The sequence below is a fragment of the Saccostrea echinata genome, unplaced genomic scaffold, assembly GCF_033153115.1.
Source record: "Saccostrea echinata isolate AGI-Se365-2 ecotype Australia unplaced genomic scaffold, CSIRO_AGI_Sech_v1 ptg000009l, whole genome shotgun sequence".
Classification (NCBI taxonomy): Eukaryota; Metazoa; Mollusca; class Bivalvia; order Ostreida; family Ostreidae; genus Saccostrea; species Saccostrea echinata.
This window is the reverse complement of record NW_026889758.1, coordinates 9,450,126-9,468,159: the sequence shown is the minus strand read 5'-3', so window position 1 is coordinate 9,468,159 and position 18,034 is coordinate 9,450,126. Positions and strand designations below refer to the sequence as shown.

Below are 18,034 nucleotides of genomic sequence, written 5' to 3'. Positions count from 1 at the left end.
CAAAAATATGCTGTGTATCGGCACTATGAGCTATTTTGAAAAGTAGGTCAAAGGTCATGAGGTCGGTAACCATGGTAATTTACAAAAGCCATAGCACCAAACAATACATGTGCAAAATTTCAAATCCATACCTCTTACAGTTCTAGAGATATAGAGTGTGGACAGACGGGCAGCTAGACAAACGGACAGTCAGACGCTGGGTAAAGTGATAGTGCCGCTCTGCTCTGCAGGCTACACAAAAATGGAAGTAGGAAATTTTCATATCTTGTGATTGGTCATCAAAAAAAAATACTTTGTTAAAAATCATTGATTCTGCACACAAGTACTCGGCAATTGATATTAAAAGGATGCTGGAGGTCCTCATTGACAACATTTATGTAGTCTGCGGAGACCAGGTCTTCCAACAAACTATTAGAATTACGATAGGCATTAATTGTGCTCCTTTTTAGCCCACTTTTTTGTATTCATTTGAAACAGAATTTATTCAAAAACTTCAATTTGAAAAGAAGAAAATCCTTACTGCAGCCTTCAAACTTGACAATTCGGTATATCGAATTATCAATTAAAAATAGTTACTTTCATTCATATGTCGACTCGATCTATCCCAGTGAATATGAAAATAAAAGACAACACAGAATCTGCAACATCTGTTTCATATTTGGATGTCTTACTGACTACGGACGATAAGGGCCAACTAACAACTAAATTATATGACAAACGAGCTGATTTCAGCTTTTCCATCGTCAACTTTCCTTATTTATGTACTAGTAATATACTAACACCTGCATATAGTGTTTATATCTCCCACTAATTTGATACTCAAGAGCATGCTTCGAGTACGATCAATTTTTAAATTTTAAAACGACGGAGGCTTCTGAAAGATAAGTTAATGTTACAGGGATTTCAACAGCCTGGTTTAAAGTCAGTATTTGTAAATTCATCATTAAAGTTAATCATATTATATAGGAAAAATTGGTAAATCTCAAATAAAATTTCAGGAAATGCGAATAAAGACACCTACTATGCATTTTGTAATTGGAAATTGATCAACAAAAACATATTAGGATAAAAAAAAAATTATAGGTATCCAGGCATTTGAAGAAAATTGCATGATTTTTGAACTTATACAGTACTTTAGTTTCTTCGTTGTACTTCAATTATTTTAAAATGCATAGTTTATAATGTGCTTCCTATCATTGCAAAACACCATAAATCATTTCTCATTTCATATCATGCTAATTAGCATTGGTATATAAGGCTAAATTAAAGGAAAAGTCGATTTCTTTAAATCGGTATTTTTAACATGGGTAAAAATATCAACGTTTTAAAAGACTGTTTCCAAAACTTCAAAGAACCTTGAATCACACTGAGATGCATAAAATGAAAATTGTTGCATGAAAAGATTTCATATTTAAGCTTCATTTAGAGACTTTTTGAATTAAATAATAAATTAAAGAGTTATCCTTCCTGGCTGAGGATCGGATATCCTTAAGTTTTGAAAATGATGACAGTTCTTTCTTTCCTTGACAAGGCTTTGCAATTTCTTCATGAGAAAAGCGTCATCATGACCTTGTCCTCCAAAATTGCTCTTTAAAAATTAATTTATTCTTTCTCTCTACTTCTGAATTTGAAATGTACAGTTGAAATATTTTTTCTGAGATGAAATATCGTCAAGTCACTATCTAGCATGATGACCGGAGAAACAAAATCCCCTTTTTCTGAGAGGATAAAAAAATGTAACCAAACACACATAATCTCTAGTTATTCCCGTAAAATATACATGTATTTATATAAATTTCACTGAAACAAAGATCACAACAAATAGAAAATGAGACTGTGATGCAGTTTCACGTTTCCCTCACTGAATCAAATGTCATATAAATGCTAATAAATCACATATTATCAGAAAATCAGATATAGATGGGGAAAATGGAGGGAAATTGTGCGCATCTTCCCGTCTTTCATCCATCAATTAATCAAATGAAAATAAGGATACAAATTGTAAACACTTTTGAAAATCAATTGTTGTAAGATTTGTTTTGTAGCTTGTTTAAGAATTTCCCAGAATCTGTGTTCGACTTGGATCTATTTGGAGAAGGTATTGAAGCTGTTCCCATGAAATCTCCAACAGCTTATTGCATACTCAAGTTTTTAATTCTCTGTTCTGTTTGAAGGATATTGTATGATAGTTGACCTTTTTTTAATTTGTCCTTGTCCACTTGACATCTTGTATATTAACCAGTATCTACTGTATCAATAATACAGGGAAGCCTTTCACGTTCGTTCGCCCCTATCTGTGATGAGAAGTAATAAGTTATATGATGAGACAGGCTGACGAATTGATATTTGATTGCTCGGCAACTAAAGTATCAGAGAGTGCCCCTGCTCAGCTTCCTTTTCACCGCCGTGAACAGCTCCTGATAAGACTAGCGATGCGTATCGTCAGGCCTTTTCCATACCTCCTGCCTCCTGCAAAAAATGTCAATCATAGTAGGGAATACATACCCCTCAGCTTTGTCGATATCAGCAGGCTCTAATGTTCTGTGTAACCACACGCTTATTAACGGTGCACTCTGTCAAGTTTTCAAAATATCTTTTGTAAGTTGAGAACAATTAGAGAGTAAGATATGAAAATTAGAAGGCGGATGTTGGGCTTAAATCTAAATTTGTAAATCGAGCGAGTGACCGTTCTTCCTCGTTATTTGTAATTGAAATTCCTTCGGACATTTGGATATATGCATCCAGACGAAGTGAGTACTATTTTTTCATATCTGCTGGGAATAACTTCGGGGATAAAAATTAATAGGTATACGATATCATTTTTGGGACTCCTCATAACAAGATAGATTGTGTTTACTCAGTATTCATATGTATTAACTGAAAGTATTAACGTTTGATGGTTTGTCAATTCTTTATGGGGATAATAAAGTCAAACATAAATAAAGAAAACTGAAATCTTCAAATTTGATTAAGTGTATCAAGGCTGAATTTAACTAACGAGAGGTTGTTTAATGTATGATAAAAAAGACAAAAAAAAAAAAAAAAAAAAAAACAAAAACAAAAACAAAACAATTTTAAGTGAAAAAATCGAAGTAATGAAAGTTTATAAAATGAATCAATCAAATACAGGTGGTAAGGTTTTACATGTATGCAATGTACAGTTTTGAATTAAAATCTACATTTAAGTAATGGTACAAGAAGTGAATTTTCTATTTTTGCCATTGCTTGGTTTTTACTTGAATTTTGTTTATTTGTTTTTATTTGATTTATTTGTATTGGTTGAGATCCAATTCCAGGACGATTGGGTGTTTTCTATTGCTACTCTTCCCTGATTTGTTTCTGTTGGTCTCTTGCTTTGTTTTCCAAGAGTTTAGGTTTTGATGACTGATTATTGTTATTTTTTTAATTAAGTGAGCTGAACATTTTCCACTTTTAAATTATTAAATGGAAGTTCCAAGGCTAGTATTAATCAGATTCATTGGTCAACCATTTTCTCGATAAGTAATGTGTGTAATTCTTTAATAGGTATGCCAATATTTTACATATGGAAGTAAATACATTTAAAACCAATTTGTTCAATTAAACAGAAATTAACGTTACATTTGCAAGGTGAATAAGTTCAAGAAATATTCAGAAGACCCCTCATATCTCTGCTAAGAATGACAGATTTTGGCACGACTATGCCGAATGAGTTCAAGAAGTGTCTAAGAATTATATAATACCAGAAAATGGCTCTTGATTAAAAGAAATTTGGGAAATTTTTGTACTTTGAAAATTGCAAAGATTTTATAATTTCGAGTGGTTCGTTATTGAGTTTTTCTGACAGAGTACCATGGTTTGTGGTGTCTTTGGAATCAGTTCGATTTCTGCGATCGCCCACACATGAAAGAGAATATCTTTCTTCTGCTGCTGCAACGTTGTCTTTTATCTCCTAAAATTGAATTATGTTTCAGGTGGGCTACCTATTCAACTTATAATTATTCTACTAGATTCCTGATCAGAGGTTTATTGCAGCTTTTCTGTCACCTCATTTTAACGTTTATTGTTTTATTTAGTGAGATACCCCATTTGGACAATGTAAGCAGATTTCTATAAGAGAAGTATAGTAACATGGATATCTTTGTGTTCGCTCTCGTCCTAACCCTCACTGAAACCTTGGGACTGGGTAAGTACATCCATATCATATGATTTTTTCAAAAATACTAGTAGAATAATTTTCTAATAAAACGACTAAAAGAATGATTTTAGTAAATCAGTTCCGATCTTTATTATCCTGACCTGCTAGTTATTCTACGAACTTTTTATTTATTAAAATTATTGATTTGATCCACTTTTAATACCCTTTTATATAACAAGCGACAAAGATTGAACATCCATGCACATACATTTAGTAGAATAGTATAACTCCATGAAAAAATGATCATGAAAAGGAATGTAACCTTTACACAATATTTTAAATGATATTGCACATTTATCGCTGCTCTTGTTGATGCTGGGGTCGATTAGGCGCTTGATAAGTTGTTGCAATTGGCACAAAATTTGTATTTAAAAAATCACAGGCTTAAGTACGTGTTTACAACTGATTGGGTGTTTTGATGATATTTGTTCCAAGATGTACTTATAATAGTGCGTAATCATTTGATAAATAGTATTGATATAATCATTAAAGAAATATAAATATTAGCACATCAAAAGAAGTGTCTGTTCAAGATTCTATATATATATATAGAGAGAGAGAGAGAGAGAGAGAGAGAGAGATTCATTGTCGGTATGCTTTTGCTATTGTTTCTTTCTTATTACGAATGTTGAATATGAGTATAATTTCTACAGTCATATTTTGATACATTTAAAGTAAATAATTATAAAACATAAATTAACTACATAAAATCTATAATATTTGATAGATTGTTTAGATCCATATTTATTTTGGCACCGATTACATGTATTAAAATTTTAAGCGGTATTATTTTGTATACTAAAGGACTCAATGCATGAATCATGGCATTGGGAAAAAAGTGATGTCTTACAAATTTTCATATCTTAAACAAAATGTATAAACATCATTCATTAAAGTGATCGTAATTCTAGAAATTTATTGACAAGACTACATCTGAACTTGATATATCATTTACGAAGAGATCAAACGCGATGTTGGCGCAAATAATTAGCTTCATCCTAATGTTAGTCTTTCAGCTTTTGCGTTAACCTTCTCAATCAATGTAATCACACGGGGCCGTACAAGCTAGCACAGGAAATCATAAAATTGTTCCGTTCTAATTCTGTAAGAATGTTATCTTACCAGAAACAGGGTATAAAAGACGCCTCCGAACGTCGATAGTGACAAAAATTGGACAGGTATTGCTCACAACGATCAGCGTAATTAATTGGCAAAATTAAAGGTCGGATTTGACATATCATGTGAATTAAAAGAATCCAAAGCTCTATCTCTCTCAGACAATTATTACGTCAGTTTAGATCATACGGATAGACATGCAGAGTTGCTCCGAGGGTGGATTTAGTAAATTGATAAAATGTTAGGGAAAAAGTTACCAAGAAAGGCAATATTTATTACATATGGTATGTTTGTAATAAAAAATCATTGACTTAAAAAAATCGTATAAAGAAAGAAATAAAAGCAAAGACAGGTTTGTTGAAAGCTGTATTTTCACGTTACATTACAAAATTTAATGTTACTCTTGCCATTTTTCTATCAAAAACAAAGCCACACAACAAAATATGTTTTTGAAAAAGTAAAATTATAGATATCGAAAAAAGAAAATGAAAAGCTTTCAGACTACACTATCTAAATTCAAAATGTCATTAGTTTTGAGACTAGAACATTTTTAAGTCGCCTGAAGAGCAGAGCGACATTTAGAGATCACTCTACCCTACGTCTGTCTGCTGTCACACCTTTTATCTTGAATTATAAGAGGTATGGATTTGATATTTTGCACCTACATCGATTGGCACTATGGCTTTTGTACAATACCATAAAATTACTAGTAATATGTAGATGTAAATTAGTACTAGATACAAACAAGATCTTGGTATTCTTGTAACAGGACTGGTTGTTTTTTTTTTTTAAAGAATTATTTAAAGTTTGAGTATTTCAAGGACGATCAAAAAAGTCCGTCTTTTTTTTTTTTTTTTTTTTTGAATTGGAAATTACAGTTCCCCAAAACTTGCTTTCTCTCCTTGCTATTAAAATCATCGAGAAAGAAGTTTTGTCTTCATAGTCAATTTTTGCTTTATTGTTTCAACAAAATTAAAATACTGATCAAAAGTATCAGGGTTTGTCTCTTTTATCACATGCAACATGTGAAACTTAAAACAAAAAATAAATGAACATTGATTTATCGTAATTTGTTGTACACTTAACCAGTGTTTTATGGTTCCTTGTCTGATTGGGAACCTTTTTAATAGTGTTAGCTAGCGTAGCCTCTATCCATTATCCAAGACCATTGCTCTCTTCTCGACGACACACACCATGACAGAAAAAAATCCTACAGTCTAACTGCGTCTTAATGATCTAATTGACACATTTCTCTGTTAATATTTGGCTTCCATTAAGCCTGCTAAATATACTATATCGCCTGTAGACATTGACAGGTGCCCTCGAGCCATCCATATTGTATTTTACGAAAATTTATAGTACATGTTTTTACCACGAGTTTCCTTGTTAGAAAGCTGTTTTCTAGTGTTTTAGGACCACACTTAAATAAGAAGGTCGACACTGATGGTGTTAAACGTTTTACGGTTATAAATCGAAAGTAAAAACCTTTAATGGTCACAGTGTAAATCAAGGAGGCTCTTTTTTAATGTGAAGACTGTCGAATTTTTACAGCAAAATAAGATTTGTGATCGACAGGGAATGAATTCTCTTGGATTAAGTGACATTTTGAAAAACTTGGGCAATGAGGGTTTCAAATCATTTTCCAAACACAACGTTTACATTAATGAAGACAGTTTTATGTCTATCACTGAAGTGTTTTGCGGAAGTAATAGACTGGCTTATTCTGGGAAATCAAAATCCGAAGGAACGACGCAGAAGTCCACATCCAATTTGTCGTATCATTTCAAGCTATCAATTCAAGCTTAAAAAAGATATTTTGCAACATCGTCGTTTTACATATCATCATTTTGATGGCATATATTCGTACATTTCAATAAATGGTTGCGAGTTTCTTTCTATCATTTTTCTTCATGTTTGTTAAACGATAGCCATAAATTTTAAAAGAATTAGTTTTGATAAAGGACAAATTTATGGAATGTATTCATGCACACGAGCATTGAGTTTTTAGCTAAGCTCAATATGTAACTTTTTAAATAAAAAAAAATTTCTTTGGTTTTGCAAAAAAAAAAAAAAAAATGAAAAAAATAAAAAAAAGAAACAAAAAAACTAAAAACATCTGATAGAGTATAATAGGGGTGCATCACTTCTCAGCATACCTGTTTATTCCCTATAATATCGTTCTTTGTTGGGTAACACATGTATTAACTGTTGCATTTGAGCGAGATAAAGCGCAGATTTTTAAGAATTCATGGTGATGGATGGGAAACATCAAGGCATCTTCACTCCTTAGTTTATTACCTTTCGATCGGATAGGCATTGTCTGGGACTGCAGGTGTCCCAGAACCGCCGTAGAGACAATTTATGGTGCTTTATCCTCAATATCTACTCCGCAAAATAACGGTATACTGTCAAAAATGAGTCGAAGTAACAGATTCACTAAATGTATCGTAACATAAAGTAAGACAGGGGGAAAAGTGTTTTTACTTGGGAAATGATTTAATGTAACACGATTTACAAGAAAATGTAATAATGCAGCCCTTTATAACCTAACATTAGGTAATGGCGTATTAATGGTCTCATAAAGTTAATATTCCAAATCCGTTACTAATTCGTCAATCTCTTTGCAAGTCACAATCGAAATTGCTCTGTTACGATATTAATATTTCTTCTTGGATAGAGTTTCAATCCTTTATACACAATAATAATAATTTTACTCCCCCCCCCCTCCAGTTGTTTTTACAAATCCAGGGACTAAAAAAAAGACAATGTTAGGTGTTGAAACAGGTGCTTATCTTCAATAACAAAACGGATTCTTTTCACATGTACAGTATCAATCAGTTAACTTAATTTGTTTTGTCAACATGCAAACACATAATTTAATAGAAATAGTAAGGAATGATTGATTGATTGATTGTATGTTGTTTTACGTCCCATTCGAGAATTTTTCAGTCATATAGAGACGTCACCTTATGCCGGTGAAGAGCTTCAAATTTAGACCTTTACTCGGCACTCGGGGCCATTGAGCAGTGAGGGATCTTTATCCTGCCAACACCTACCGTGACACGGGGCCTTGGTTTTTAAGGTCTCATCCGAAAGACCCGCAACTTTCACTTCAAAGTGGCGAGAGCTTGGCGAAGGAACAGTTGCTACCCATTTTTTATCGATTTGGGTATGTCACAGCCGTGATTCGAATACTCGACCTTCCGATCACGGACCTAGTGCTCTATCGACTGAGCTACCGTGACGGTAAGAAAAAGTAAGGAAAAACATTCTTTGATACCTAAAATATTATTTGAAAAAGAACCTGTAAATGTCTGAATTAATAAAAAAAAATCTAGACTTTTTTCCAATTAAATATAACTGCTATGAAATTACGGAAGCCCTGGAGTACGGAAGCCCTGGAAGGACATTGACTTACTTCTTAGGTGTTTTGACTTAGTTCTTATGACTTAATTGTTAATTCTTGTTTTTTTTTTTTTTTACATTTGGTATCACACGTTTATTTAACCCCAAAAACGCGGCGTACAAGATGGAGGCTACATGTAGTTTCAGAAAAGAAAGTATTTTGCCTTTGAATTTTATCTCAATGAGAGGAAAAAATAGTAGTAATGTTCATGTGTTCAATCATTATGCACACTGGAAGTTGCAAAAAAGAATTAAGAAAAAACTATCAAGTAACAAGAAATCACCAATGAGAATGAACAAATAACCATTAAGTTATAACAACTAAGTGACAAAATATAACGGATAAGAATTAAGTAATCACAACCGTACTGTACATTAAACTACAATCAATAATTAATTAAAAAAAACATGGTTAAACTAGGACTAAACATATCATTTTTAAAGAAACGTAAGTCAAGATACACGTTCTTCAAAGGTACGTTACACTTAGTCATAACCAGAAATAAAAAGTTATAACAAATAAGTCACAACAAATAAGTTATAACAAATAAGTCACAACAAATAAGTTATAACAAATAAGTCACAACAAATAAGTTATAACAAATAAGTCACAACAAATATGCTATAACAAATAAGTCACAACAAATATGCTATAACAAATAAGTCACAACAAATAAGTTATAACAAATAAGTCACAACAAATAAGCTATAACAAATAAGTCACAACAAATATGCTATAACAAATAAGTCACAACAAATAAGTTATAACAAATAAGTCACAACAAATAAGCTATAACAAATAAGTCACAACAAATAAGTTATAACAAATAAGTCACAACAAATAAGTTATAACAAATAAGTCACAACAAATATGCTATAACAAATAAGTCACAACAAACAAGTTATAACAATTAAGTCACAACAAATATGCTATAACAAATAAGTCACAACAAATAAGTTATAACAAATAAGTCACAACAAATATGCTATAACAAATAAGTCACAACAAATATGCTATAACAAATAAGTCACAACAAATATGCTATAACAATTAAGTCACAACAAATATGCTATAACAAATAAGTCACAACAAATATGCTATAGCAAATAAGTCACAACAAATAAGTTATAACAAATAAGTCACAACAAATATGCTATAACAAATAAGTCACAACAAATAAGTTATAACAAATAAGTCACAACAAATAAGTTATAACAAATAAGTCACAACAAATATGCTATAACAAATAAGTCACAACAAATATGCTATAAAAAATAAGTCACAACAAATATGCTATAACAAATAAGTCACAACAAATATGCTATAACAAATAAGTCACAACAAATATGCTATAAAAAATAAATCACAACAAATATGCTATAACAAATAAGTCATAACAAATAAGTCAGTGTCCCTCCAGGGCTTCCGTATGAAATGGCTCGGTTTGAGTTCCAGTTCAATTTATTCTCTCACACCAATTAATCACTGTTTACGGTATATGTAGTATATATACAAAGATAATATACAAGGTGTATGTGGCTGTATGTATAGTATATACATAGACAATATAAAAAGTACATGCGGTTGTATTTGTATAGTAATTACATTTACAAAAAACAATGCACATGTGGTTGTATGTATAGTATATACAAAGTTAAATATACAAGATACATGTGGTTGTATATATAGTATATACAAAGATAAATATACAAGGTACATGCAGCTGTATAATATACAAGGACAATATACGAGGTACAAGCAGTTGTATAATATACAAAGACAATATACGAGGTACATGCAGTTGTATACCGGTATTTAGTATATACAAAGACAATATACAAGGTACATGCAGTTGTATATATAGTATATACAATTAAGACAATATACAGGGTACATGTGAGTACGATGTCGAAGGAAATATGGAGGACAGACAGAGAGTCTGAAACTTAAAGTTAACCAACTCCTATAATAATCTGGTTAGCAATCATTTATCATGCAAGTGGGCTCTGGTCATTTTAATTACTTTGTCCGTCAGTTCTTCATTACATCCTTTCGGCTTGGAATTTCCAAATTACATTTCTTGTAAGATTTCGTTTGGGCTGTAATGAGAGAATTGTATAATGTTAGCTTGAAAATTCTCTGCTTAATTGTTCCTATGATTTCGGAGGGGCGGGTAGGGGGAAAATTTTGAGGAATAATATATTCGACTACAATTACATCTCATAAACAGTTAATTACACTTGACACATATTGGAACGTCAACAGAGTACAAGTAAATTAATTGTGATTAATTTCATTTCATGTCCTTCATGAAGCTAATATATGTCCTAGGATCAAGAACTGTTTTGATTGGACCCCTTGTGGACACTATAATGCTAATAATTATATATATATATACCATACATATGATAATTAATGCCGTCTTTATATTGATAATGTACTTGCCACACGATTTTGTCAATGAAATATTAATTACGGGGTTAACCAAAGTCGATGAGTCAAACAAGATGAAAACTATATTTAAAAAATGCCTATGAAATTTTTGTAATTTTTGTAGTTCTTTGACAGCGAATGATTTATTCAATGCCAGCTTACAGATCTTTTAGTACAGTTTACTGTTACAACTGTGTTGTACCTTGTTTGGTTCAAACTAAAGCTCTCTTTTTTCTGCAAACGTGTCTTTGATATTCTTTGATGTGATCCTTATAACTAATTATACATAATCCCAGCTACATGGCTACTTGCAATTTGCGAAACACGTCACATAGTTTTAGTTAGAGGAAAGCTTTTTTCACCCAATTATTAAGATTTAATTGTGTGTTGAGTAGGAATCAATCATTGATCTGCCTACTTGAGATTCATTGAGGGAGGGGTGTGAAAATGGTAGACTAATTGCATGATTTTTCTTCTTATTTACCCCGTTATTTATGTCCCATGACATAATTTTTACTTTTTGACTCGTTCATTTTTTTGCTGTTGCGTGAATCACAGACAAAATGAGATTTGGATTCTGCAATACAAGGCTACCGAGTCTTTCGGTGCAATGACCAATGTGATATCTCCCGAGCACAGATAACCTATTTTCGTCAAGTTTGATGGCATTGAAGAGTCTTTGAAATATAGTCTGTGTATTTCCAGGCCATTTGCTTCTTCAACATGACGTTCCGATTCCAGTCCATAATTCAGAGAACATAACCATTAAGATTTTTGATGATTTATATGACGTCACACAGCTCTTGTCCTCCGATTTAAGTCCATATAATGCATAATTCTTTTCATCTTCGGGAGCGAAAGCTTTTCGATCCGCTTCGCTCCCAACACTGCCACAGAAGACATTGGCTTGTGAAGATGAATTTCTTTAAGAAACATTATCTTTATTTAAGTTCATCACTGTTTTGGAATAAAAGTTTGATTTTTTAAGTTGAAAGTTTAAACTGAAATTATTTTTTCAATGATAAATGGTAAACATTACAACTATTTCAGAATCATTCTATAAAAATATTACAAACTAATCCTTTTTTCAATTTTTTAAACAAAAGAATACTATAGAGGTAAATAAGTTTAAGTTTGTTTTGTTTTTTTTAAAAAGTCGAATTTTTCGATTGTTTGCTTTTGTTTTGTTGTTTTTGTGTTTTAAAAGTTATTTTATTTGTATGAACACTTCAAAGCCATCAGTGGTGACCCACACAGAACGTATATTATATTATATTATATATATATATATATATATATATATATATATATATATATATATATATATATATATATATATATATGCAACTGTTTTCTTCGATTGTTACAACGATATTTATAGGAATAATCTTGTTCAAAAACCATGTTGACAAAACAAACACGTGCTGACGGAAATTCCGAATATGACTTCTAAGAACTACACGTACACTGAATAGGAATGACCTGTGGTGAGAAACACGTAATGTTACCGTCGCCCGCGTAGCGTAGTGCCTTACGTCGCGGGTTCGAACCCCACTGCGGGACGTGGAGACCGGATGAGACCATATAAATCGAGGTCCCGTGTTGCAGTAGGTGCTGACACAAAAAAGATCCCTCACTGCTCAATGACCCTAAGTGCCGAGTAAAGGTATAAAATTTGTAGCCCGGGCAAGTGCTGGTGTCTCGAAATAAGTGAAAAATTCTCGAGAGGGACGTTAAACAGCAAATTAACAACAACAAAAAAAAACCGTCAGACATTGTATATTATGTCTTTGATTGGAGCTCGAGTTCATGCCGCGTTCTCTTCTTTATAAGCACTCTGCTTGCGGTCTTCTATTTTCTAGTTTTACGCTCAGAGTCCGTTAGTGATTTAGGACAAACACGCTTTTTTCGTGATACAATCTCGCTGACCATGCGCAAGTTTCAAACCCCCGTGACCTTGATCATGACAAGCGTCACCTTGAGTTCTGATTGACACGCTATCGTGTGTGAAAAAGATTTTACTTCAAAAGTCATCAGCAAAGCTTTTGTCAGACCTAGACAGCCCGATCTCCTAAGGCATATAAACCTTCATTTTTTCAAGAACATAGCAAAAGATATATGTGACAAAATGGACATACCCCATGCATATAAATTGAAACAAAATAAAAATCAAATTATCAACCTACGTGTACTCTGCTTTAAAGAATGAACATGTACATGTTGCAGAGAAAACTGATTTCCATTTTCTTGAAGCATTATTATAATGGCACATTATTTGATATTATGCGTACCCCTTGGCTGTACGGGTATAAGTAATTTATTTCATATTAACTTCTACTTATCATCAATTCATATAAACGAAATTTTGCCTCAAGCAATTGTTTGGCAGACAGTTTTCCCATATCATGAATCTGTCTTGTTCATCCAGCTAAAGTACTGAGTAGCTAACTTAAAGGGGTTTTGGGGAAAAGAAGGCTTTTTACCAGCCGAGGAATTCCAGAATTTGTATATTCTGACGGATGTTACACTCTGTTTGACTTTCGAGTGCCCCTTTTTACGTTATAATTAGAACAAAGAAGAAAAGCCCTGAAGGATATTTTTAGAAAAATTTCCTGAACACTTTTTGAATTAAAAATTAAATGAAGGGGGCATTCCTCTTAGCAAGTACAGTATTTACAGACTGCAATGGTGACAGTAATGCATCAGGTTCCTATTCATAGTCAGACATGTACGTATGTAAAAGCGGGATTCTATGCTTTTATTCATATAAATCCATTATTCTCTACAATAGGCTCTTTCTCGGAACGTGTTATTACACAATTATGAATTCCAAAGCGGGAAGCAGTACAAGTTCCGCAGTCAGTATCACTGGTATGGAAATTACAGAAGCCAATATTAATTGGCGGAAAATTCGACTGCATGGCCAAAGATTTCCTCTCTTCCTCAGTTATTGAATTTTCTATAATTTACACCCAATATTAGAGAAAGAAAACAGATTCATTCACCATTAGTGATATAATGGAATAAAGCTATGTATTGTCTATCACAACTCAAAGTATTTAACTGCGAGGATAGGCCGAGACCTTTACAATGTAAATAGTTTGCAAGAAAACAATTCTTCGGTGTATATGGAATCCTTTTCAGGTATATTTCAAAGAAATCTGTACATGAGTAATTCAAAAAATATTAATTTAATATATTTCAAAATGTCATAAAGTCAACTACTAAAGGTTGGAGATGATGTAATATTTATCAATGTAATAACATTTACGAGAAAGATGAAAACGATTCGTTTTTCGACCCACTGTTGACCTTCAGGAAGAAACCTTCATGCACATTTACAGAACAACACCAATCATATTCCAAAAGATAATTTGGATGCCTCGTAAAATGTAAAAGGACTTCCGCAAACGTCTTGTTTTGGCTCCAAATTGGATGAAAAATTATGAAAACCTTATTGCACATCTACTACGCATCATATTCCTAAAGATGAATAGTATATTCAGAGTATATAAGAGGGGCTTGAGGATGAAGATAGTGTGACAGACGGACGGACCGGGTTAACAATACATGTACATGTATCTCCTAACTTTCTTTGAAAGTGCAGGTATATGAAACAAAGATTGTTTTTATGGAGATGTTCATATCTTTTTGCCATCTGGTTGTTTGTTTGGTTTTTGTCTTTGACAATCTCTTATTTGTTGGAAAATAGTAAAAAATACTAGTACTGTAGTAGAGTGTACAAAGATCTTTTCTAGAGACTATATAATTACTGTAGAACATGTATATAACGGGCCAAAATAAAAATAAGGCTGAAAAAATGCGCTTAAAGCGACAATTTTTATGTCCCAATTCCCCCAAATTTGCCTATTTTATTTTTAAAAAATTCTCTATCCGTTTAGCCATTTATAAATGTTAATTGATCAGAACGTTGCATACGTTCTGTGTATCGATAAAAGGCTAAAAGCGATAAAACATATATATTTTTACTCTATCCATGTTTTTTAAATTACATTTTATTTAAAAAAAAGGATCCACTCTATGTAAAAAAAGATGCTATGACAAAGTCAAAATCCTGTGAGTATAGTCTTTGGAATTCTTGATTTTTAAATCAACATATGGTGCACAAAACTTCAATGTCATGTTCTATTTTAGCTAAGCAGATAAAGCATATGGAGTAAAATTCCACTGTCTTATAATTTCTTTTACAAAAGTAATTTCCAAAAATATTTTAAAGATAAATTATATTACAAAATTTTTTAACATCTTTTTAAAGGGTGTTCAAATGTGCTGATATACCTATGGTACCCTTTAAAAACTTTGAATAAAGTACATATACACTACCGACAATGTTTTTGGTTGGTACTGTAAATCGCGCTATAGCACGGTCGGATGTTGCACCCACCATCAGTGATTTATGCAGTCGGTGCTGATAAATAATCAATTTCAAAAGTGCATAAAGATGCAGGTGTATGCTAAACAGATTTCGATTTTTGATTTAAACATATTTTATTGAAACACAATCAATGGGATTGGACACAAGTTGATTTTGATTAAGATTTTAATTATTTATCTGATCAGTTAGAATATTTAAAATAAAGTAACTTAAATTTTTTTTTATAAAATCATATTTTCCGTTGTTTTACATTGCACAATACATCTTTTTGCATAGAGCTTTCCAAAACGCAGCACACAAATAAATCTAAATGGAATTAAGCGTTTAGCTCCGCAAACAAGAATACATAGGCCATTTCCCCTCACAATTCACCTATTTTTCTCTAATAAATCTTTGTAAATTATATATCATCAAACTCTACATCCAAGGTTACCTAGCGCACTATGAAAAAAAGAGATATGAAATTAATAAAAGGTGAATAATAGGTGACGTGTTAACTGACAAGATGGTGAATATGAAAAAAATGTAAAGGTGGCTGGCTCATTTGCAAAGAACACCACAAAGGCACTCTTCCATACTTTTAATAAGTTTCTGGCTTTCATTTTCCTTCTATTTAATTAATTGATTACTACATGGAATGTAATGAAGGAATAACCATTGCGCCTTCAAATCATGTATACAAAAGAAATACGACCAAAAAAAACCCCATAAGATTGTCTCGCAATTTTAAGAATGATATACATGTATATATGGAATATATGTTTATTTTTTTCCTCATTATTTGACTTAATGGTTTGCTCATTTATTAAATGATTAAATATATTCCGTCTTTAGCTTCTGTCCAAAAAAAGTTTCAAAGAAAGGTGAAGGGGGGTTCTTTATCCTTTAATCTTAAACAATCACTTTCTCCAATAAAATGTGACTTAAAGGTGACGAGAATGACATTTATTTACTTTCTCTCTAAGCAATTCGATTTAAGAAAAGGACATTTTAGCAATTTTCTTATCAGCGTCGTTGTGGAATCTCTATATTCGTTTTAGCTTGTACGTAGGTAACTTTTGAAACCTGAAACTATTGCCCGCGATACAATATCTTAATAAGTACTATAGATCTTAAACTTGAAGCGACATTAATGAAGGTATTGTGTTCACCTGAATTTGTTATTAAACATTGGGAATGCTATGCATAATATCAAGCATTAAATTACTTAAGGTGATTAAAAACTATTGAAGTTCTATGAATTTAACGGTTGCTATGGTTTGAAAGACAACCTTAATTTCCTTCTGCAACCACAAATTACGGGAGATTCTTTTTATCACATGTTTTACACAAAGCTATTTCAATTTTTACATGTTTTATATATTATGTAAATTCACAATATTTTATGTTACTCGTGATATGAGTTATATCAAGGATTATTTTAGATAACTACTGATATAGTATGGCTCAAACTCGCAAAGAAAATTTTGGGTCAGTGTACATCTTACTGAACAACGTTACCATTTACTTGACATTTTTGCAATTAAATTATAACTCTCAGGTTAATCACTTTAACCTTTATCATATTTTACCAAATGTAATCATGGCCATGAATATGATCTTACTTTAGTACAATTTTTGAATAATATATTTGAAAAAAATTTCTGTAAATTAATGCGCATAAAGTATTGTGTGACCTTTTTGCACTAAAAAAAATAACATTTTAGGGGTATTAAAAATCTAGATAGGCAATAAAATTTTTCCTCATGTTCCTTGTATCAAGTTTTTTTATGACTTTAGTCCTGATCGGTTGAATGTATCGTATAATTTAAAATAATGAAAAAAAAAAAGTTTGGGTCAGTGATGTAAATTTTGAGATATTGGTCAAAATATGCGATTTTCAGGGAAAAAAATTAAATTTTATCTTGATTTCTTAATTATATCTTTTTTTGGCAAAGTCTGTTGAGTGAATGTGTAAAATTTGTTTTAAAAATGTTAATTGAAACCTATATTTAATATTCCCTTGGCTAAAATTCCAAGAAATTTAATCAAACAAATGTGTAGATTTGAATAATTTCCTTCTAAATATCCCTCCACCACAGGAAATAGTCCCCAATAAATCTAGCTTCTAAACAATTTTGTGAGCAATTTTTAAATTGAATATTGTATAATTTGCATTGTTTAATTCAAATTTGTCATAAAAATTCAATTGTAATAAATAATTTTGAAGTTAGAGATTCTGACCAAACTTTCTCAAAAGTTGACGAGTGACATGCCTTATTATTTTTACTTGCAGGCGTTATTTTCAATCATTTCTGAACAAAAGTTCATGCATTAAATATTTCTCATACATATTGCATAACTATATGTACACGTTAACATTATTATACATATAAAGTGATGTTTTATATGTATATAGGGATAGGGGCCTCCCGTCCGTAACACTCGAGAATACCCATCTCTTATCCGCACTCCTCCTATACCATTGAATAAGACTTACAGACTTTTACAGAATTTTTATTACATA

At 31.7% G+C, this 18,034-nt stretch overlaps 1 protein-coding gene across 2 annotated transcripts in view; it reads left to right on the top strand.

Annotated features, from left to right (window-relative positions):
- The first annotated feature begins 2,562 nt into the window (after nucleotides 1–2,562).
- Nucleotides 2,563–18,034, top strand: part of LOC133181736 (G-protein coupled receptor GRL101-like) — a 60,061-nt gene continuing 44,589 nt past the window's right edge. For both annotated transcript variants that reach the window (XM_061316310.1, XM_061316311.1), the window contains exons 1-2: nucleotides 2,563–2,750; nucleotides 4,056–4,165. In XM_061316310.1, the coding sequence (XP_061172294.1) occupies nucleotides 4,111–4,165 (55 nt within the window). In that variant the 5' untranslated portion in view covers nucleotides 2,563–2,750; nucleotides 4,056–4,110. The remainder of the gene's footprint in view (nucleotides 2,751–4,055; nucleotides 4,166–18,034) is intronic.